Source organism: Chenopodium album, chromosome 13 (assembly GCF_948465745.1).
Source record: "Chenopodium album chromosome 13, dcCheAlbu1.1, whole genome shotgun sequence".
NCBI lineage: Eukaryota > Viridiplantae > Streptophyta > Magnoliopsida > Caryophyllales > Amaranthaceae > Chenopodium > Chenopodium album.
In genome coordinates, this window is record NC_137846.1 from 52,857,242 (window position 1) to 52,881,458 (window position 24,217).

A 24,217-nucleotide genomic window follows, 5' to 3' on the forward strand; every position below is an offset into this window, starting at 1 on the left:
AAGAACATGTAACTGTTTTATAAAGAATCTACTGCTGTTTTTTAAAGAACATATAGCAGTTTGTAAAGAACATCTAATTTTATGTTTTTTTGTATATCTAAAGAATTTCTGTAATATTAATAAAGAACGTGAAAATATTATGTAATGAACATTATTTATATATATCTACCATAATTTTAAGACAAAATTCAATGAACATTTCACAATAAGCAATGAACATTATAGCACGAATAAAAGTTCATTATACTGACAATCAAAGAACATGGACATATGTTATTTTCACTCTTTTTTGGTGCAAATATGTTCTTTTTCCTTTAGGTATATGTTCTTTACATTGTAATAGTATGTTCTTTTCCTTGTAGTTGTATGTTCTTTACATTTGTATAATATGTTCTTTTAGCGAAACTGTGATACGGTGCAAGGTACACCTGTAGAAACCACACACAGTATTTTTTACCAAAAAAAAAGGAGTCAATATGGATTAAAAAGAACAAAAAATCAGTCAATTCATGGCCTTAATTGACGAGTATAACACTATTTTTACTTAAAATTTAAGTACTCTGTATATATAATTGAGAGTTTGAGATCATATGAGAATTTGAGGCTAAAATGAGAATAAAGAATCAATTTAAACCCTTATATCATTATATAGTCAACTGAATAAGGTTTTTCCCGTGTTGATTTATGACAACTTAGTAATTCCACGATTTTTCAAACTATTTCCCAGTTTATTCTCTTTTCAATCAATTTCTGTCACTTATTTTTACTAATTTTATTATTTACGGTTTATAGCTAGAAATTGAAAATCACTTTGAAAATCATAAATCCTTATCTCTACTAAGTTTAGTAGCTCATGTCTACTTTCTATATTCAAAATCTATCTATCTATTATTAACCTATATTAAAAGCAAATCCTCAATGACACTTGTCGTTACCTTGTGAAAAATTTTCCCGCTTTTTTCACTCTTTTTTTTTTTTTTTTTTTTTTTTTTTTTTTTTTGCAAACTCTTTAAGTAACTATTTATATCTTATGATATTTTCTTTTCATATTGACAATCATATTCCATATATATTCAAATGAATTATTTCTAAATATATTTTATATACTTTATGTAGTATTTTGTAATATTATTGTCAAAAATATTTAACAACCGTGCATTGCACGGAATTTTGACCTAGTATATTACTAAACCTTAGGGTGCAAGATGTTGTTTCCTATCTACGTGTCACTTCAAATGAAAAATTCCAAATGAAACAAACATAAAGAAGCATATGAAATACGTTCCGTCGTATGATCAGAAACATATACTCATAAATAACTAGAAATTTAACCCCTTATATATGGATTAGTTTACTAAAGGTCATTTGTTCAATCACGAGTTCAGACACCAGTTTTTCTAGATCACAGTAGAGAGGAAATGTATAGTTAAACCAAAATGCATGAGATCATGACTCGTGAGTATGTATGACCTCCTTATAAAATCACGGGACACAAGTTTACAAAATAGTTTTTCAGATTATGAGAGCTAATGTTTGCCTTTGGTATAAAGATTCCAACTTACATATTACAATGTTTGCCTTTGGTATATAGAAACCAGCTTACAAATTACAATAACCGTGACAAGACTGGAAGTAACCAGCTAGCACAAGTATTATACGACTTTGCAGCCAATGTGTATACCCACAGCAATGTACAGTCTGCACTGGAACTTCCAGAGTACAATCTGATGAAAGAAGTCAAAGAACATTGAGACGAGCGGTATTGGATCGGCTATGTAAAGAAGAAAGTATGTGCCGTTAAGCGTTCACTGTTTCTTTGGGTACTCCCTCGGGCCAAATATTGTAGACCCAATTCTCACATTAGTACTACCCATCTCTATCTGCAAAATTTATACAACACAAGCAATTTTCAGACCCTCATTCACAAAGATCATCGTAGAAAAAAATCAGAGATGGTTTTTTTTACCGCTAGCTCAAAGTCGCCAGACATTCCCATTGACAGTTCACATTGCTCCTCAGCAATTCCCAGTTCTTTGCAAACTGCACCTCGACAATTTGAAAGTGTCTGCAACATTTAGTGGGATCAGCTGTTGAGCAATCAATCTCAAGAAAACCAATTCACAAACAAGACATTATACATTTATACTAGTAAAACAATAACCTCTTTCAAACAAAAATAATATATAAGTGGGAGTAACACAAGTTGAGAGAAGTTTTAAGTATCAAGATATGACATTTGATGCACATCAAATGGCCAGGGAAAACATAATGAATGTCATACACAAGTTAATATGGAAGATGAGGTAAAGCTGAAATAACAAGTGACAGTATATTATCACCTTGAAATTTTCTGGGGTAGAAGTGTAGTCTGGCATTCCTATTGTCATTAAGCCACGAAACTCAAGATTTGGACACCCCAACTTGACATGCTTCACAAGCTCTACACATGCCGGCGGATCAACTCCAGCTTTTGCTGTAGCAATATCAGAATAAATATGTCCTCCATGAGCAATACCACTGTATAATGTATCATATTATCAGAAGTAGATTCAGCAACTAGAAACTCGTACAATTAAAAAGGCAACAGGGAGATCATGTCCGAATGCTAACTTGAGATTGATGCCCATACAAGCTAACAATTTACCATAGCACATCAACTTTGAAGAAATTCAATTTTGTTTGCAAGAAAATTGAGGAAACAGGTGTTGTTAACAAAATGGAAGAGAAAATCAGTGTAATTGGTAAATGAGACAAAATTAATTAAAAGAACAAGGACAGCAATCAGAGCTGTTAGCAGCATCCCATTGAACAAATCCTAATAACTGAGCTTGTACCCAAGACCTAGAGTTGAATCCAGTCTACATCACTGCCTTGGCAATTTAACCTTTCAACTTAATCGCAATTCAACAAATTAACTCATTAGAATGCAAAATTAGTTGTGTAAAAGTGATGTTGACTAGAAATATCTACACTGCCAACTCAGGCTACTCAGCAAGTCAGCAGTATATCTGCCTGTTAGTTCATCTCTACAATTTTATTTTTATTTTTTCGTATGCACTAGGAACATTTTAATGGAGCCAGAAACCCTTCTCCCACCAAGGGGCCAAAAGGAAAATTTCCCATTTAGCAATAGCAAGTGCACAATGGCAAATTGGACTGGGTCCTCCAACATATCTACTTCGTATAATTCTATCACTTGTATGTTCTCGTATCTCTTATCCTTTTGTAATAACCTGCTATCTAACCTGTTCAAAACTTCTTAAGTGCATGCCATCAACACTCCATGCTAAAGTGCAAAACTAAATGTTTTATGATGGCACAAAATCAATCAATCAAAGCCTTAATACAATAAGTGGGGTCGGCTATATGATAGCACAGAATATGATAAATAATGAACTCAGCAAGGAAGATGAATGATAAGTGACATGCTTACAGAACATCTTCAAGCATGACATCCTTAGCTCACCACTAATCCCCATTAAGAATATTTTCTTTAAACCAAAATTACACAAATATCAAATTTGAGAGCACTATGCCACCACGGCACCACAGGAGCAAACAGTTAGTTAGGATCTACATCATCAAGAAAGAGTAAGAACCGGAAAGCAATGGAAGCCAGTTTGGAAATAAGCCTCGTCATTTAGCATAACAGAAGTCTAAGAACGGAAGGCAGCCTCTGTTCCTATCTTGTTCTATACTCTACTTCTCAACCTGTACCCCCTCCCCCCCCCCCCCCCCCCCAAACACAAACACACACACACCCACCCACCCCCACACACATTTTGGACAAGTGGGTGTAAAGAAAGTTCTTTGGAGCTCTGAAGTATTTATTTCAAATGCTTACATATTTCACCACTGGTATTCACTTGCACCAAGACCTTAAGAGGCTTTCTTCCTATAGCTGACACTGCACGATCAAGATGATTGGCTAGCTGTTTAGCATGGATAGTTTTTGGTCAGTTCAAGGATTTCACACTGAAAAGCATACTGAATACAAAAGAATTGTAATGAATTTACAGGAACCAGTTCAAATGATACAACAGCTATTTTCTAATCTCAGTTAACAAACAAATCATACCTTCTGGCTATCTACACCCTCAACCATATCAAGGTGTGGCACTGAAGCTGCACAATAGAAACAAACAAAGGGAAATGGTTGAGGCACATAATATAAAAGATTGGGATTTTCAGATGATCAGTAAAACTAGAGATAAGATGATTTCAAAACATTAAATAATTATGCACATTACTAAAGACTATTTTGTCAATTTCGTATTCATCTCATCAATTGGACAAAACCCCTCTTTAAAACAGCGCATTATGAGTTTTAAATTGGTATTAAGAGGTACAGTCAAACATGAACAATTTGCTTTTCAAATGCACCAATTGTACACAGGGTAGCATTCTTCCATTACCCTATACTCTAATATAAACACCTGAGAAAAACTAGTAAACAATTCCAACATTATACCATATCCATAAAAGTTATTTTTATCTTAAATTCGATCCCATCGACTGAATCACCATTTACCACCTCAGATTAGATTAGTATATCCTAATGATTGAACATAAATTTCATTTACACAATATTGCAGAATTAAAGGAAAGAAACTAAGGAACCAATAATTAGTAAGCTCAGTAGTGACATACTAACATAGCATCAAATAGAACAGAATTATGCACTCAAACACCATAATTTTCATTTCACATAACAAATCTAAAAACTTATGAATAATATAAAACCATTCTTCAAGGATATATTAGCATTTACTTTCTTAAGAATTTAATTATATACAGCAATTAAACTAAACACACTTGTGATTTCCTCAATTTTCCAAAACGAAAGAACTTACTGAGCAGAGATTTGACTTTATTAGTCTGCAAATGCCCAATAAAATGCCATTCAATATCCTCTGGCAACTGCAAACCCCACAAAAAAAAAGACAACATTTTTCCAATTAATTTCTCAAACCCAATATAATTGCTCAAAAGGAGGAGAGAGAAAGATAGAGAGAGAAACCTGGGGAGCTTTTTCAAGGAATTCTTGGACATAATTCTCACCGAAGCAACGGTGGCCGGCGTCGTAGAGTTGGCGGATGAGAGAGATTGGTTTTGTTTTAGACACCGCAACCACCCTTACTCCGCCGGGGTCACGGCCAACTTTCGCCGCCGATTGCCGGACGCGGCTCATCACTGATCTCAATGCCGTCACTGCTATTCCCTCCATTGCCGGAGCTGCCATTTTTGTTTTTTTTTTTTTTTTTTGTTAATGGTGAGTAATATTTCTGGCTTGTAAATAGATGACTTGGAATTTGAGGAACCTGAGATATTATTGGCTTATTGGGCTTATAGTCTCATACTCGTTCTCACAATGTAAACAATCAATTACAATATGGGTTGGTCCAATGGTAACACCATAACTAAAAGTGTCAAAACTTGACCCGACCAACCTGATTTGAAATCGACTCGAAAAATATCTAATTTAGATTTCAATTCTTGTAAATACAATAATTTAGATTACTTAAGTTTGACATAGATTCGAATTGCCCCAATTTAGACTCCCGAATTGACACCTCTAATTGTCACAGTAAAGTTGTAGTAAAAGTGAAACTAATAAAATTTGACAATTAATAATATAAAAAGTTACCGTAAAAAGTTTTAATAATGACTCTAAAATTACGAGTATTATAGATACTTCGTAGAGTAGGGTTCAAAGGAAACCAAAATTCCAGATACATCATCGTCGTCGTTGTTTTGGAATAACTAATACAGATAAATTGTGCACATTTGTCATTTACTACGTATTTTGGAACAAAAGTAGAATTTTATTGGCACAAAGTGCCAGTTAACTTTGTTAGATGACTAGTGCAAAGTGGAATGACACTAGTAACCACATATGTGCGGGTTGGGCATGCCTACAAGTGTGGCCAAAACACTAACAAAAAATTGACAACACCCTAATCACTACCTCAATCAAACCAAAAATACAGTGCTTTTTATCTCCCTGGACCCTGGTGGCCCAAGTGGGGAGTTATGAATAATGTGGAGCTACTAATTTAGATAAAATTGATATAGATAAGATTGGTCCCAACATTAAATTAAAATTGAGGTATTACCTTCATAGGTAACTTTTTACTCCTACATATGAGTCATATGACAAGAAATTGAACTAATTGGACACTCAATATACTTGTTGAATTTGATCCAAAAGATATCAATTGTAAACGTAGAGAAATAAGTTAGATAAGTAACTATGTTACCTTGAGATGAATATGGAGCTTCTAAAAAATGGAAATTTGAATCAAACATAATTGTGGTTTAATTTGGATTATGTTTTTATAACCTTTTTTTCTTAACATATGTTTTGAAGGGCAAATGGGAGAGGTCTTTCATGAGAAATAACAGAGTTTACACATATATTAACATGACTAGTACATTAACAATTTAACATAGAGTTCCATACTTCCATGCTCATCCCCTTGAAATCCAATCATCCATAACTTATGTCAAACTTATTTTCAAGTTTACAGCTGATAGCAGGGAAATACAGGCATCAAAATCTCGCTATTTACATAAATCCTGTAAGCTGCAATCCTCCAAAATCTCCTGAGAACACGAGTTCCCATCCAAAGTATTCGTTTAAACTATAACCAATAGTGCTTCATTTACAAATAGAACAGCACACACTCTAAAATCAGGAATCCGACTGTCCCATAAGCCTCAAAGCTTCAAGAAGTGTCTCCTTGAACCTATCTAGATTGATTCTAAAATTTTGCTCGTCGACATAGGCTTCCTTTACAGCCATATATCCTTTAGCCCAAATAGAAGCTGCATCCGATACAATTGGATGATCTGGACCATATTTTTCGTAGAGTGAAGTCTCATTGCGCCAAACCTTGTATCTAATGTACTTTAGTCCAATGCCAGGGGCAGGTTCACCAAAGTAGTGATCGGAAGCCCAATTTAGACCCAAGGGGACGATCTGGATCATTGCTGCACCCGTTGGCAGAAACAAAGCATTCGTGAGGCCGGCTCCATGAGCCCCAACCATGATTTCACAAGAATTAACAATTTGGGCAAATTTGTCCAATTTCTTAGTTTCATTTGGCATGGCTCTATAAACTTGAAAGCCTAATTCTTGCTCCATCATATTCACCATCTCATCTTCATTCAGAAATATTCTTGATCCTCGGCGAGAAACAAGGAGAACTTTTGGCCTTTTGAGATTTAATGTTCTTTTTACCTTCACATTGTAGGTGTTCCACAGAAATTCTCTGACATCTTGCATTGTATATCCTAAAGGAGCATCGTCGTTGTTCACTGCAAGATTCTCATGATACCTACATGAATAAAATTGTATTGATCATAATCCTTGGAAGTCTTGGTTCATAAGTAATAGGGGTAGCAATAGCATAAAAAACCTCTTTTAAGAACATAAGCAAGCACTGTACAACTTTTTTGACCTCAGTAATCACAAGGTTCATACTTGAATAAAAGAAGCTGGAGGATGCACTAAGTGAACCAACTTACTAAAACAGAACTCTAAAATGACAGCGGTAAATGGATTCAGAACTAACACAGACTAGATCAGAAACCCAACTTCTGCAATCACTGACCAACTGAAAGCAGGTAAATATTAGACACAAATTTTATGTCTAGACCAAAAACACGGAACTTACACATAAAATGGCCTGAGTCCAATAATTGGATGCATAATCGTAACAGGACTACAGGACTAACAGGAGTACCCAAACTAAGTCCCAGTAACATAGCCTAAAACCAAAAGTATTGGTTATTGTAACCAGTAATTGACCTGACCAAAGAAGCCTATACTCTATAAGACCTTGACTAAATGTTTCAGCCATGTCTACAGCAAGGTTCTAGGTTCGAAACTCTTCTTAATAGTGTGTTCAACAAGTATGAATAAGGGTAATACCTGAGCCCAACAACACCAGCAGGAAAACAGTGAACCCTTTTAGTTGCATCCATACCAATATTCTCAAACAAGGTCAGCTCCTTTAAAACCTGAGTATATTTCCAATACCACCGCCCTCTGAAATCTGTTAGGACAAACTGCACCTTAGAATCAAAATGGCGGCTGGTGAGGAATAATGGGATTATGATCTCGTTGAAAGCATGAAACGGATTCTCTGCAAATCCTGCAAATGAATAGAATAAACCCGGTACATTATGTGTAATCTGACAAGCTGGTGGGTTGATACTGCTGTAATTTCCACGGATGATCTGCACTGGCGTAACCTGTTCCATGGCAAACGGGTCTTCCCTTCTTGGATAAGGCTTAACCATCACTTTCGTAAGCTCATTTTCACCTTCGGAGGGTACATAAACAGTCATAGATTGTTCGTCGAATATAATTGGCTTGTTAATCACACATACTTCAGTAAAATTGTCAACATCATAAGCAAATCCTGTGGCTTCAAATTCGGCTACATCTTTCCCTGGTTGATCAACTAGCAGTTATTAAACTCCAGCTCCAAATAAGTTTGACTAAACAAATACAACATTTTGCTGAAATATTAACATAAGAATATATGCACAACTCTAAGGGTCTATTCTGATTTAATGAAAACAACTGAATTGAACTGATTGGTGCTGAACTGAATAGAGATGAAATGAATTGTTTATGAGAGAAGAAAATTAGGAACAGAACTGAGCTGATTGGAGTTGACCTGAACTGAACTAAAATTAAGCTGAACAGAACCCTAAGGCTTTGTTTTGCTCACCCTAATATCAAGTACCGGAAAACACATAAGAAAGGGTAATCCTAGCTTAATTCAGATAAGTTCAAATAAGTTTCGACAAGTTAGAATGCACACAAGCATTCTTTTGCAACAACGTAACCCAAATAGATAATTCACGACTATTATATTCGAATTATATGCAAGTTTGGCTTAGAACGGAATATACAGTAAACAATAATGATTGTTGATTCAGAGATTATAATTCTAAAAATACAACTGGTAAGTGACAACTGACAACAATTGTTCTACCAACAAAGAGAAGAAAATAAAAATAATAGCAGACGTGTGGACAAAAAATACTTGAATTATGTACGAAAACTAACATGGACATGTTTAAAGCTGCTTAAAAAAACTCCAATTTACTCTTAAATAATTGGATACTCTTTAACTAGGCATCTTGAAATAATCATTCTTTAGCAAATCTAGAATCAATCTATTTTTATAATTAGAAAATTATCATCTACTATTTTTTTGTTATTTTTTCGCCGTAATCCTCTCCACGACAACTATACGATCATTAATTTTGAACACAACTGAGATATTTCATCAAACATTCTTCTTTAATTGCAGCAATAATGTTTTACTAAATTTTTTTCATAAAATCTTGATTAAGGTTTAATTTGTGAAGTGTAATTTATATACTTTTGACAAATTTAGATGGTAAAAATAAAATCACAAGTTCACAACTTTAGATGAAATGATGAAAGTCTCGTGGTCCTTTTTTTTATGTAAACACTTTTTGACATAACTTTTGACAATTATTTATTTTCTCTATTTAGGGATTTTGGGTAGATTGCTACGAGTAGAAGATTTCTCAAAAACATTTTATGAAATATTAAATTAGGAGATTAGCATTTACTAGTCACACAAAGCACAACCACAAGTCCACAACCCATGTAAGGTGTGACCGATAAGGAGATCCCAACTCACAAGAAAACCTTAACCATTTAGAACGGTACGGAGTAACGATGAATTTATAATGGCCTTGTTTGGCAAGTGGCTGTTGGCGGTTGGCTGTTGGCTGGTTCACTTGGCTTGTTTGACCAGCTGGTATGTTTGGCTATTTATTATGGCTTTTGAAATTGGCTGTTTAAGCTGGCTGTTTATAAAAGTGTTTGGTAAATTAATTGTTGGTTGTTGGCTGTCTATTAGATAATTTGTGGGCCAACAAGCCAAAAGCCAACAAAAAAAGCTACTCAAAGTAGCTTTTTTATTTTGGCTTAAAAGCCAGCTTTTTCACTAGCTAAAAAGCCAATTACCAAACACATTTTTTGGCTGTTTGACCACATAAAAAAACCAAAAACTAAAAGCTAACCAAAAAGCCATTTACCAAACATGGCCAATACCACCACCACAATTCCAAATCTCGAGGTGGAAGTTCTACCATTGAGCTCTCACTTGATACTCGTACACTCAAAAGATTTTACTCAAATAGCAATCCATTATCAAATCCAATACTTTACAAGAAATGATGAAAGTATCTCAAAAACAAATCAATAAACATGAAAAATGATGAAAACAAAAGCAACCTAATAACAAATTACTAATAATTACTTGAAAACAGAGAAAGTAGTGATTTATACACTTACCTCTAACAAGTTTTCTGAGTTGCAAATGTAGCTTGATCAAATCTACTTTTTCAGTAAAAACCCCATATTTTCTATTTCCCAAAGTTTGTAACCCTTCATTTGTACAACATAAATAGTCATAATATTCAGTCCAAACAGAACAATATCATCAAAAATCAAAACTTTATAGAATGATATAATATAAAGCTTTACCTGAATATAATGGCTGTTGATGATGGATGAAGAAGAGCAGAAGAATGAAGATTGGAAGAGCAGAAAAAACTAGCAGTTTCCTAAAAATGGGCTCTTTTTTCTCCATTTCTTCTTCCTTTTTCCCCTGATAATATGACTGCTATTAACAGTAGTAGCCAGGGAAATGTTTGTTCAGTTGGGTTTTTGAAGCGTTTAGCTTTGCTTTTGTCTTCTTCTTTTGTCCAACTGTCGGCATAATATTTGTTGTATAGGGTACCTATTTATCTATACATTGAGACGGACTTATAATAATTTACTGTTCTAATTACTACGATGCGTTAACTTGTATGAAAAAAGATACAAAGTTTTGTATAAATAAATCATTGTTAATTCAATTTATATAACTATTAAAATCAAAATAAAAGATTATTACAAGTAAGTTATTGTAAGTCCGACTCATACGAGATTTTACAAATTGAGTTTTTAAAGATGTGTATTAGTTTGAAAGACTGTGCATGGTGAAGTGGAGTCACTTTATTAAAGAAGTGGACCCCTTGATCTAATTAGCTTCTTTTAATAGGTTAAAAGTAAGGTTAAACTGTTTATGTCATTAGTTTAATCTGACTGGGTTAACTGATAGTGGACGACATTAGTGGTTGGTAAGACTTGTTTATTCTCTTCACTATATGCTGTTCTCTGACATTTGTATAGATTAAAAATAACAAAACAACGCTTATAAAAATGTGATTACTGATTAGCTTAGTTTTAGATAATTTTATAAATTAGCCATTTTCCAAATGGTATTTGAAAATTGTAACAATGTACTCCCATTTTTAGATTTTTACAGTTTAACATGTATTGAAAGCTTCATTGTAGATGTCAGTACATCATGCTAAGGTTATTAATTAAGAGGTTGGTGCTTGATAGTAGTAATAAGTTGTGGCCCATGCATATATAATTGCTTCCTTTGATGAACAGAAATCGAAATCGGTTGCCATCAATGAGATTCTATATATATCGATCTACTACTACCTCCCTCGCATTTTAATAGGTTACTTTTGAATTCTGATCAACAACCTAGACAATATTTCAAGTTCACACTTTTATGTTTCGTACATGAAACATTTAGGAGTAGGGAGAGAGGTTAAGGAGATCCCTATTTACAATCACTCTTATTTGACAAGATTCTATCTCAAATCTTTATGTTATGAGAAGAGAACCTAGCTTTGCCCACTGTCCTCAAGAATTATATCTCGAATCCTTTGTCCACCGTCCTTAAGAATTACATCTCGAGTCCTTTGTCCACTGTCCTTAAGAATTACATCTCAAAAAAAAATTTATATTAACATATAAGAAATATGTACAAATTTTAAATAAGATCGTCTTATTATCAATAGGAACACCTTATAGGTTTAGGACTAACGAAGAGAAAACTAAGATAGTGTCATGTGCTTGCAAACTTGTTGTGCTAATAAAAGTGGACTTATGATAGTAAGACGGTTTTACACAAATGTTTCTCATTAATTTGCATGGAAACTTTATTTGACGACCCATTTTTAATAAAGTTAAGATGTTGAATTATTGACGCTTTTTTTTTTTTTGATGAGAGACGCCTTATTCAGTTAGTCTTTCTTTAATTAAATAACTAAATAATTTACACCAAATAACTCATCATTAATCAGATACCCTATCTTTGTTTTTCTACTAATTTCTAATTTTGATTAAATTATTTATTTTAGCTACATTTCAATTAGGGCTGCCAAATACGAGTATAGTATTATTATATTTTTGATACTCATAACCACAATTGATTTTTAATGTTTTATCTATTGAAAACTTAGTTTTAGCAACTACAATGATTTGATTTACTATTAATGTTACTTATAGCATATATAAATACTATAGTAATAGGCTACAAATAAATAAATAAAATAAAATAAAAATTGATTTGTTTATACTCAATTGATTTCTTTGCGTAATATGGTACATAATTTTTTGTATGGCTCATCTAACATCAAATAATTTACAATATTTTATCCAATAAAGTGGGGCTACAAATAGCATTGCAAAAAAACATTATTGATTTGGAATTTTTGTTTGCTGTTTTATATATTCCCGAATCGGTTTCTCGATCTTTTAATAGTTGGATTTTGTTTGTTAGTTATCTCCTTTGATATGTCACCTTCTTAAACAGATATGTCTAATAATATTAGTTTTCCATTTGCTGTCGAAATTGTCGTCATTCAGTCTAACTTGAAAGCTAAGTCTTGATCAAATCTTAGAGACTTTTTATTGCCGTAGGAATGTTGGATGAGGAGACCAAATATTGACCTATAGCCGGTAAAACTCGTACGCGTCCGCCAATACATTATAAACTGGTTAAGAGGGAGCTATTGCAACTTAAGTAGAAGTTTCGAATTTTTTAGTACTACTTAGTATTTCCTTTTTTTTTTTTCTATGAACGTTTCTTCCCCTTATTGTTTATGTGATTAAATTTTAAAATTTATAAGTATTTGATAACTTACCATATCAAATTCGTCTTAATGCATATTGTACATTTTCATGTTTTTATCTTTGTGTAGTAGTAACAACTACTATAACGTTTTATTTAGAAAAATGACTACTTTAAGAATTGAAAAATAGTCTATTAAAACGTGGTATGATCTTACTAATACGTGTAAGTTTGGTGTAAAACTTTATTGTTCTATTCGACTTATTTTTATTTCGAGACACAAATTTGAATAATGCAGAATTGCAAAGTTACATAGGTTTACTCAAATTTGTTGCAATAGGTGAGGTATCCGCCAGCCACAAATCTGAATAATGGATAATTGCAGATTTACGTAAGTTCGCTCGAACTTTGTTACAATAGTTGAGGTATCCAAATAAATGCTAAACATGTTCATTCACTTTCTCTTGAGATATGCCGCCTTAAATTGCTGAAAATGTGTAGCTTTTTCCTTTCTTTTTTCCCTTTAATTTAAAGTACAATGTTCAACAATTACGGTCAAATCTTGTCCATTATACTTTGTTGATGATTACTGATTAGGCTAATAATCATAATTTCTTTCAAGGTCTTTGCCAATTGCCACCAATGTCTCCTTTAATTGTGTTGCACCAAAATCCCTTTAGGTCTTTAGCATTGTTTTAGGCATTTGTGTAATGTAACTACAAATATTAATACTTGTATAAACAAAATGATTTATGATTTATAATTTACCCTTACTAAAGCTGAGTAATAAAAGATGATAAAGTTGATGAATTGAATGACGATGATAATGGAATAGAACGGCTATAATAGAAAATGTTTAGTATATCTATGTTACAAATCTGAACTAATGAGAAACTGAGACGATGTTGTTAAATATGTATATATTTTGTATATTATATTCTCTAGTCAAAGGATATATTTAGTTCCTAAATATATGCCTATAGTTATGCCTATTGTTAGGTTTGTAATTTGTATATAACCGAGCTTAATTAATGAAATGAGTCAAGGAATATTCCACATATTCTTTCATGGTATCAGATTGCCTAGGGTTTTCTCTTCCGCTGCCCTAGCTTCGTCATCTCTTCCGTCCACGCTATCCTCTTCTTTCTTTCTTCTACTCTGCTTCCTACCTCTGTTTTCTACCATGGTGGAAACAAAATCTTTTGTTCATCCTGCACTTGTTGTGCCTAATATTAAGGCTAACATACCCATTACTCTTGAAATGGCGAATGTCCAATATTCCACGTGGGCGGAATTATTCAAGATTCACGCACGATCTCATAAGGTCCTTGACCATATCATCCCCCCTACCAAGGGTAAGGAAAAGGTTCCTTCTTCCGACGAAGAGAAGGAATTATGGTCTACTTTAGATGCCACAGTCCTCTCGTGTATCTATTCAACTATTTCGAATGACTTGGTGCAAACCATTATTGAGCCCGACTCTACGGCTATGGAGGCTTGGAATAGATTGCGTGATATATTTCAAGACAATCAAAATTCTCGTGCCGTTGCCCTTGAACAAGAATTCTCAACTACGACCATGGAGGATTATCCTAGTGTCTCTGAGTATTGTCAGCGTATCAAATCCCTTGCGGATCAACTTAAAAATGTTGGGGCTCCGGTTTCAGATAGCTGAATGGTATTGCGTTTGGTGAGTGGTCTTTCGAAGAAGTACAGTAGTGTGGGTACGCTCATCTGTCAAAGCGATCCCCTTCCTCCATTTTACAAGGCCCGGTCTATGCTCACTCTCGAAGAGGCCGGGTTGGCTAAGGAGGCAGCCCCTGATTATGTGATGTTGGCTTCCTCTATTGATGATCGCCCGAATTTTTCGGACAATAATTCGGGTGGGAAAAATAAGGGGAAACAATCCGGTCGCCGACAGAACTCCGGCAACAGCGGCGGCCGCGCGCAACACCGGTGGTTCCAGTGGCAAGGGTGGTCGTCAGCAGAACAATGGTGGCCGTAATCCCGGACAGCAACAACAACAGTCAGCCGCTCCTCCTTCATATTGGCAGCAGCCTGATGGGCCGTATCCATGGGGGTGGAATGGCTGGCCTGTCCCTCCTTGTCCTTACCCAACACAAGGATGGGCCAGACCATCATCTCAACAGCACTGGGCAGGCTCTATTTTGGGTCCAAGGCCGCAAAAACATTCTCAGCAGGCCTATGCAGCAGGCTCTACTCACGGGCAGCCCGCGTACACTCTAACAGACATTGAAGCTGCCATGCACACCATGACTCTCAACCAACCCGACCCGGCTTGGTACATGGACACCGGTGCGACATCTCATATGACTTCTTCATCTGGTAATTTCTCGTCTTATTTTAATTTGAGCACTCATCCTAAGAATGGCATTGTTGTTGGTAGTGGTCATACTATCCCGATTCATGGCTATGGTCACACTAATCTACCATCTCCAAACCCACCCCTCTCCCTTAAAAATGTCCTACATGCTCCTAAACTCATTAAGAATCTCATTTCTGTTAGAAAGTTTACTTCCGTTAATTCTGTGTCAGTTGAGTTTGATCCTTTTGGTTTTTCTGTGAAGGATTTTCGGACGGGGAAGCCAATCATGAGGTGTGAGAGTCGGGGCGATCTTTATCCTATTACCTCCTCTTACAACAATCAAGAATCTCCCTCTACCTTTGCTGCTATTTCTCCTAAGCTTTGGCATGATCGACTGGTCATCCAGGAATTCTTGTTTTAGATGTGCTTAGGAATAATAAATGAATTTATTGTACTAGACTTTCTAGTACAAGTCTTTGTGGTGCTTGTGTCCTCGGAAAACATATTAAATTGCCATTTGTTTCTTCTATTTCTACTACTATGATGCCATTTGATATTTTGCATAGTGATCTTTGGACATCTCCTCTTTTGAGTTCTAATGGCCATAAATATTATATGTTTTGGATGATTTTTCGAATTATTTATGGACTTTTCCCTTAGCCCGGAAATCAGAAGTATATGACACATTCTTAGTTTTTAAGGCTCATATTCTTACCCAATTCGAACGAAACATCAAAACCATCCAATGTGACAATGGTAGGGAATTTGATAATGGTCCATTTTGGGATTTTTGTAAAACTCATGGCTTGTCTTTCCGTCTTTCTTGCCCTCATACTTCTTCTCAAAATGGGAAGGCCGAAAGGAAAATTTCGGTCTATTAATAATATGACTAGAACTCTTCTAGCTCATGCCTCGCTCCCCCCTTATTTTTGGCATCATGCTCTCCAAATGGTAACATATCTCCTTAATATTCTTCCGAGTAAATTATTGGGTAAAAAGTCTCCTCTAGAAGTTTTATATCAAAGGACACCTTCGTATTCTCATCTTAGGGTGTTTGGGTGTTTGTGTTATCCCTTATTTCCTTCCACTACTATTCATAAGTTGGAACCGAGATCTACTCCTTGTGTGTTTTTGGGATACCCAACCAATCATCGGGGCTATAAATGTTATGACTTGTCCTCGCGTAAAATCATCATTTGTCGTCATGTATTATTTGATGAAAGTGTGTTTCCTATTGCAAAACTTCATACTCCACAGACTCATACCTATGATTTCCTTGATGATGGATTATCCCCATTATTAATTCATCATTTGCATCAGTCTGATCCTCCTGCCCAGCCACATCTTGGTGTTGATCAGCCCACAAATGTGCCTATCTCCCCACGGCCCAGTCCGCAGATGGAGCCCAACTCTCTTGTTCCTCTCTCCCCGAGCCCAGCATGGTCACCAGTCCAAATGGTTGACCCGTGTTCTCCTGGCCCACAGACTACTACTCCTGCCTCTCCTCAATCTCAACCCACTTCCTCATCACCTACTCCTCCCACTGACCCAAATCCACCCACGGCCCAAACACATTCCCAGCAGCCCACTATGGTGACCCGTAGCCAGCATGGCATATTTAAACCCAACAGAGAATATGCCATGCATACCAAGGTCCGCAAGTCTCCTTTTCCCCGTAATCCAATTGCGGCTTTGCGTGACCCAAATTGGAAAATGGCCATGGATGATGAATATAGTGCTCTCATTAAAAATAAGACGTGGGAGTTAGTGCCCCGTCCTCCTAATGTGAATGTGATACGGTCTATGTGGATTTTTACTCACAAGGTTAAGTCTAATGGTGATTTTGAGCGGCATAAAGCCCGTCTTGTAGGTGATGGAAAAACTCAACAGGTTGGCATTGATTGTGGTGAGACTTTTAGCCCAGTGGTGAAGCCGGCTACAATCCACACTGTTCTTAGATTATCTTTATCAAAGGCATGGCCAATACATCAATTGGACGTCAAAAATGCCTTTCTTCATGGTGAGCTGCAGGAAACTGTGTATATGCATCAACCCTTGGGTTACAGGGATCGTGATCATCCAGATTATGTGTGCCTCTTACGTAAGTCTTTATATGGGCTTAAGCAGGCTCCCAGGGCTTGGTATAAGCGTTTTGCTGATTATGTTTTATCTATTGGATTTACTAACAGCACAATGGATAATTCTTTGTTTATTTATCGTAAGGGGTCTGCCATGGCATACATTTTACTCTATGTTGATGACATCATTCTTACTGCTTCTTCTGATGATCTCCGGTGTTCTATTATGGCTATGCTTAGCTCTGAGTTTGCTATGAAGGATCTCAGTCCTTTAAATTATTTTCTGGGTATTGTTGTGACCCGTATAGAGGGGGGTATGTTTCTTTCTCAAAGAAAATATGCTGCGGAGATAATTGAATGAGCAGGGATGTCTACTTGTAAACCATCTTCTACACCGGTTGATACAAAATCAAAGGTTAGTGCTACTTCTGGTGCTAAATTTGATGATCCTACTCTCTATCGGAGTCTTGCAGGGGCACTCCAATACCTCACTTTTACTCGACCAGACATTTCTTATGCCGTACAGCAGGTTTGTCTACATATGCATGATCCCCGGGTGGATCATTTTTCGACTCTTAAGCGTATTATTCGCTACATTCAGGGTACTTTGGAGTACGGCCTCCACTTGTTTCCGTCCTCTTTTTCCTCTCTAGTCTCTTATACTGATGGAGATTGGGGTGGATGTCCGAATACCCGTCGTTCGACCTCGGGTTATTGTGTATTCTTCGGTGATAATTTGATATCTTGGTCATCCAAACGGCAACCCACATTGTCTAAGTCGAGTGCCGAGGCGGTGTACCGTGGGTTTGCTAATGTTGTCTCCGAATCTTGCTGGCTTCGGAATTTATTACTAGAATTACATTGTCCGATTAAAAAGGCTACTCTTGTTTATTGTGACAATGTCAGTGCAGTTTATTTATCGGGTAATCCAGTGCAACACCGGCGTACAAAACATATAGAGATGGATATCCATTTTGTTCGGGAGAAGGTTGCACGTGGTGAAGTTCGTGTGCATCATGTTCCTTCCCGTCATCAGATTGCGGACGTCTTCACTAAAGGGCTTCCCCTTGTATTATTTGAGGATTTTAGGGACAGTCTCTGCGTCCGTAAGCCTACCGTTTCGACTGCGGGGGTGTGTTAAATATGTATATATTTTGTATATTATATTCTCTAGTCAAAGGATATATTTAGTTCCTAAATATATGCCTATAGTTATGCCTATTGTTAGGTTTGCCGAGCTTGATTAATGAAATGAGTCATGGAATATTCCACATATTCTTTCAGATGTGATATATAAGTTCAAATAATGAGAGTAGTATTTACATTTCCAAATCACTCATATACCCTCTTACGGATAATAAATCAATATTTTAGTATCCCAAAAACTTTAAAGCTTCTTTGAGAGTACCTTTAAATCTTGCAATATCAATGGTGACATTTTGTCCATCAATATACAATGACCTAGCAGACCTATACCCTTGCTCAAACACAACCAATGGATCAGAAACAATGGGATCATCTGCGCCATACACGTCATACAAAGAGCTCTCTTTAGCTACAATCTTATAATCCATATACTTCAGCCCCATAATATGGGCCGGGTTACCATAATATATATCGGAGGCCCAATTAAGAGCCAATGGTACAATTTGGACTACAACAGCCCCATCACGAAGAAACACCTCATTTGTAAGGCCAGCACCATGGGCCCCCAATATGATGTCACATGAATTCACAACTTCTGCAAACTTGTCCAAATACAACATTTCATGGGCCTTGGCTCTATAAATTTCAAAGCCCAAACTTACCATCATTTTAACCATTTCATCTTCGTTAAGAAGTACTCTTGTTTCTTTGCGAGATATGAAGAGTACTTTGGGCTTCTTGTTGGGCTTTATTGGGCCTTTCATGGTCAAGTTGTATGATTTCCCAAGGAATTGCCTGAATTCTGCCATTGTATAGTCTCCTGGAATTTCTGAGCTGTTTAGTGCTAGATTATCATGGTACCTATAATAAAAATATAAACATATTTAGTTGAACATCTAATCTCATGTTACAATAAGATTCATCAAATAAACAATTTGTTTGAATCTTGATTTGTTTTGGAGCGATATCAACATGTGAATCAAGAATATTTTAAGATACGACTAGTTAAACAATATTCTCAACATAGTTAGCTACGAGGCTACAAAACACTAAAATGAAATGAATATAACAATACATGCATAAAAATTGAAATTGGTGAGAAAAAAAAAATGTCATTTTAGTGTAATCATGCTGAGCATCAATGCCTTGAATAGAAAGTTTTTCAAAAGTTTAATGCTGAATGAGTTAGGCAACTAATAGTAGACAAATTTACCAACATGCCATTAATCAACCAAATAAGAGTTAACATTTGGCTATGAACAAAATGAATGTAAGAGCATGCATGATATACAATATATTCACATTCTATATTTATATAATTGTAGTTGCCTAACTGCTAGACAAGTAACCCGACACACTTCATTTTACAAGTGTTAATTATATACCTGAGACCAAAAACAGCAGCTAGAAAGCAATGAACTCTTCCATCTTCATCACCATTTATAACTTCAAAAGATGACAACTCCTTCAAAACCTCCTTATACTTAAAAACCCACCAATCTGCATAATCCGTAATTATAAATTGCACTTGAGAATTAAAATGCCGAGAAGTGAGAAATAATGGGATTATAATCTCATTAATCTCATGAAATACATTTCCTATAAATCCACCAGTTGAGAATATTATTGCTGGAACTTGATGTGTAACCTCACAATATGAAGATGCATTTTTTCTTTGTGTTATATTAGTCCCATGAAGTATTTGTATTGGTGTGACTTCTTTCATGGCCGTCGGATCTTCCCTTCTTGCGTATGGCTGAACCGTTCGTTTCTCTGATGGTTGATCGGACGGTACGTACACAACTAAGGGTTGGTTGGTTGGTATAATCACTTGTTTGTTGATGATGCATTGTTCAAAGTGGAATTCATAGAGGCATGAAATACCGGTAGCATCTAGTTGAGCTAGATCTGTCCCTGGTTTTATTACACATTTGAAAAGTCAATTCGGTGTTAGATTAATACTCCCTATATTTCACCTGAGTGTTCGACTGCCCATAAGGTTATGTACACATATTATAAAAAAACTCAGCGAGTTCAATGGACACATATATAATATTGCTGAAAGTGATGGATAACCCAATTGATTAGAACTTTTTTACCGGTTTCATCCAATATGACTCCCTAAACACGAAAAATATAAATATGTATAACATTACTAGTTGCAACATGTATTAAACAAGTGACACTGCATTAATATCTTAATTCATAGGTAATAATAATGATCAATCAATAATGTGCAACATTATACACAAGTTTAATTGTAAAGATACCTAATTCTCTTGAATTGATTGATGTTGAACTGAATTGATTGTTACTATATATGATCAAAAACTGATTTTAATTTTATTGATCCAAGCTATTGATTGCATAATAATTAATTGTTACAAGTATAATAGAATAGAGCTTAAACAGTAAATTATACGTATAAATGTATGATTACTTCAAAATTAAAATACACCGTATACGTCAAAAAGGGAATTTTGTAGTCTGTACCTCGTACTAATCTTCTTAATTGGATCTCCATGCCTTCTTTTCTATCCATAGGAGTGCCATCTTCCTTCTTGTTCCATACTTGATGCTTCCCTTCATTTACAAAATTACAATCCACATTTTATTATTTGCTTCATCAAAGTCAATATTAACATCAATCCGAACAACAACAACTATGTATATGAACAGATTTTTTTAAGAAAGCTGCATCTTGCTAAAAAACATAAATAGAACAAAAAAGAACAGAGGGCGCAGAACTATCACTTACTCGAATAATCAAACTTTACGGAAGAACTCCTAGGTGGAAACGATTGTTGAAGAAAAAAGATGAAAAATATAGAAACAGCCGTTAATAAGATTATTAGGCATCTTCTTGTAACCAATTTCTCCATAGTTATTAATTATATGGACCTTAACTTTGAATCTTAGTTAGTGTCGTCTAATGAAACTCTAAGTTGAGATTAATATGTTGTTTGGATCGATGCTAGATCAAATCCATTAATTAAATGTTTGTAGCATTAATAATCTCGTGCATAACTCTGAATCTTTGATTGTTTGTCCATATTTTTATAATGTACAATTCTTAGACTCTAAGTTTAGTCAATGAACGATTGCCCTAAACTATGGTGATGTTAGCGTAAAATATGGAAGATTGGCAAATTTTAAATGCCATTTACTACTCACTAAGTCACTATACTGACAAACTAAATCTAAAATATGGATTTTATATCATATGCTCGATCTATACATCTCTTACATATATATTTCTTGTTATAAATTCTAAATTATCCGTGATATATGATTTGAGTGTCACGAATCAATAAGCTTTTAAGTAATGAAAGAAATATTTTTTTAGACTCATTTGAATGTATATTTTGAAAGTTTACGATGATGTAGTTTGTATGTATGTTAAAATTATAAGTTTAACTTTATTTTTCGCATACGATGTACTTTAAGTACATAGCTTAGCTAAATAAAATGATTGTATTTGCCTTGTGTTGGAGTTATTGGCAAGATTAAATTACCAACAAGTCCTAATCTTTGCAGATAACAATAAACTATTTTGTTCATACCATTTTAACGCAATCTATTACCAACAAGGCAACTAGTGTTATTACTTATTAGAGTCCTCTACTATAATAAGATTAATAAAATAATAACCTAATGCTCTAAGGTGTTTGTTTGGAGGGATAGAAAGAGGAGGATAGGGATAAAAGGAAAGAGATTCAAAAATTCTCTTGTTTGTGATAGAGTATAAAACATATTCTTGGGCTTCAACTATAAGTTATGGTTGAGACCCAAGAATATGTTTTATACTCTATCAGTTTGTTTAGGGGGATAGGGATAACATAGGAGAGGGGGATAGGGATAAAAATACAAGTTATCCCTCCAAAATAATAACTAAGGAGAGGTGGTATAAGGGTTACTGGATTAGGGACAAAATAAAGGAGGTAAAATACATTTTTACTCTTAATGAAAGAAAGAATGAAGAAAGAGGGAAGATTTGAGTAAGGGTGGTTAAGTAACTTTCTTACTTATTCCAATATAATTCTCAATTAATACTAAACAAAGGACAACCTCTTTCTTATCCTTATCCCACCTACTAATCCTCAAAACTTATCCCACCTTTTTATTCTTCTTATCCCTATCCTTCAAACCGGGCAGAATTCCCTCGTCAAATATGGTTGTGGCACTATGGGCCCATAGTTATTCTGGTAAGCTCACTAACCCTGTTTCATAGCAACACTGTGTATCAGCAAAATTATTTCAACCTAATAATTAAGCCCAAGCTAAGATGACAATCATGTCATGGTACTTCCCAAACCAACTTTCACATGGAATTAGATTGAGTGAGACAAAGCTAATTAACATTTCTTTCAATAAAATTGACGTCTTGATCATATTATATACTTCATTATAAATAAATTACTACATTATATCGCTATTTGGTACTTAATTATGTACTTCAGTCACCAAAGATTAGTTTTGTCGGGTGATAAAAGATATACAATCCTAAACCAAAGTAGACATAAGTGCAGTGGAACTTGCTAAATTGATGTAGTTTGGTAAATGTGCACTCAACACTCGACATACATATTTTATACGAAGTGTGTCTCGGTCTAACAAGCACAACAACTTCCGATTTAGACATCACTTTAATAAACTCCAATATAAGGGAATGTACCTGATAGAGTATATAAATCAAGTTTGGACATCAACTATTGAGTAAACCTTTTGGTTGATTTGATCATTTAACTTGATATTAAATCTAGCTTGACAAAAGATATTAGATCCAAATATCATCCACCTAATAGACTGTTTAAACCAATCTTGGATTCCAATCTGATTTAAGTTTTTGATTAAGTTGGTCCTTTAATATTACCCGTAGATTTTTATTTTATTTTATTTTATTTTTTACCACGGTAAGAAGAAGGATCATGACCGAACCTCAACCCTCACGACTTTTTTGGTATGGTATTTGCGGGTCAGACAGTTTGAGAGTGAGCGGAAAAGGGTAAGGAATCCCCACCCTCAAAGTGCCTCTAATGGGGATTAAACCCCCAAACTCAAAGTTGAAAGGTGCAATCTTTCCCACTAGACCAAGCTTAGCTTGGTAAAATTACCCATAGATTAATTGTGCATTAATTTAGATGTAACATGATCCTACATAATGCATATACCCCTTTAGAAGATTTATAATATATGAGTGTAGATATAGATAGATACGTTACATATGTATATAGAATTAAAATTTGTACTTCATACTAAGATAAATTTTGTCAAAAAAAAAAAAAAAGTGTAAGGTTTTTTTTTTTTTTTTTTTTTTTTTTTTTTTTTTAATAGAAATATAAGATAATAATGTTTAATTTAGCATAATATTTTCACTTTACAGTAACTCATTATATGCAACCCATATTATAGACTTAATTACAGTTAATAGATATTTGATAGCAGCATTTAACTAATCCTTGTTTTTTTCTAGCTTCTATAGCTTTTTTTTTTTTTTTTTTTTTTTTTGTTTGTTTGATTCTATTTGTTTTTATGTTGAACTTTTGACAACGAAGGACTTGCTTAACAGCAAATTTGTCATGTATCGACATTATTCTTCTATGCCTTCGGTTTATTCTTATACGTTTATAAAATCACAATCATGCAAAGCTATAACTTTACAACTTGACAATTAGATTATCGATCAAATAAAA

The 24,217-nt window shown here is 34.8% G+C and overlaps 3 protein-coding genes and 1 pseudogene across 4 annotated transcripts; 1 reads left to right on the forward strand and 3 right to left on the reverse strand.

Annotated features, from left to right (window-relative positions):
* Nucleotides 1-1,496: 1,496 nt before the first annotated feature.
* LOC145576920 (uncharacterized) lies at nt 1,497-5,344 on the reverse strand. Its single transcript, XM_081634617.1, has 7 exons — nt 5,021-5,344; nt 4,854-4,920; nt 4,079-4,125; nt 3,845-3,932; nt 2,340-2,473; nt 1,967-2,065; nt 1,497-1,880 (listed from the first exon to the last, which is right to left on the reverse strand). Exons 1-7 carry the CDS (start codon nt 5,240-5,242, stop codon nt 1,806-1,808), a joined length of 732 nt encoding a protein of 243 aa, XP_081490743.1. The 5' UTR covers nt 5,243-5,344; the 3' UTR covers nt 1,497-1,805.
* Nucleotides 5,345-6,387: 1,043 nt separating this feature from the next.
* Nucleotides 6,388-10,761, reverse strand: LOC145574949 (xylan glycosyltransferase MUCI21-like). Its single transcript, XM_081632852.1, has 4 exons — nt 10,544-10,761; nt 10,352-10,444; nt 7,937-8,459; nt 6,388-7,340 (listed from the first exon to the last, which is right to left on the reverse strand). Exons 1-4 carry the CDS (start codon nt 10,647-10,649, stop codon nt 6,695-6,697), a joined length of 1,368 nt encoding a protein of 455 aa, XP_081488978.1. The 5' UTR covers nt 10,650-10,761; the 3' UTR covers nt 6,388-6,694.
* A 3,396-nt stretch (nt 10,762-14,157) lies between these two features.
* On the forward strand, nt 14,158-14,649 carry LOC145575743 (uncharacterized). Its single transcript, XM_081633554.1, has one exon. The coding sequence runs from the start codon at nt 14,158-14,160 to the stop codon at nt 14,647-14,649; it is 492 nt and encodes a 163-aa protein (XP_081489680.1).
* Nucleotides 14,650-18,697: 4,048 nt separating this feature from the next.
* On the reverse strand, nt 18,698-21,406 carry LOC145575745 (alpha-1,3-arabinosyltransferase XAT2-like; annotated as a pseudogene). Its single transcript, XR_014098274.1, has 4 exons — nt 21,283-21,406; nt 21,018-21,107; nt 19,910-20,438; nt 18,698-19,385 (listed from the first exon to the last, which is right to left on the reverse strand). The product of XR_014098274.1 is annotated as an alpha-1,3-arabinosyltransferase XAT2-like (transcript).
* Nucleotides 21,407-24,217: the final 2,811 nt, after the last annotated feature.

Coding starts and splice junctions, on each gene's coding strand:
- LOC145576920 (XM_081634617.1), bottom strand. CDS start 5,242: ATGGCAGCTCCGGCAATGGAGGGAATAGCAGTGACGGCATTGAGATCA. Junction 2,066..2,339: donor CTACCCCAGAAAATTTCAAG/GTGATAATATAC, acceptor TAAATGTTGCAG/ACACTTTCAAATTGTCGAGG. Junction 1,881..1,966: donor CTGGCGACTTTGAGCTAGCG/GTAAAAAAAACC, acceptor TAAATTTTGCAG/ATAGAGATGGGTAGTACTAA.
- LOC145574949 (XM_081632852.1), bottom strand. CDS start 10,649: ATGGAGAAAAAAGAGCCCATTTTTAGGAAACTGCTAGTTTTTTCTGCT. Junction 10,445..10,543: donor TCAACAGCCATTATATTCAG/GTAAAGCTTTAT, acceptor GTACAAATGAAG/GGTTACAAACTTTGGGAAAT. Junction 8,460..10,351: donor ACTCAGAAAACTTGTTAGAG/GTAAGTGTATAA, acceptor TTGATCAACCAG/GGAAAGATGTAGCCGAATTT.
- LOC145575743 (XM_081633554.1), top strand. CDS start 14,158: ATGGTGGAAACAAAATCTTTTGTTCATCCTGCACTTGTTGTGCCTAAT.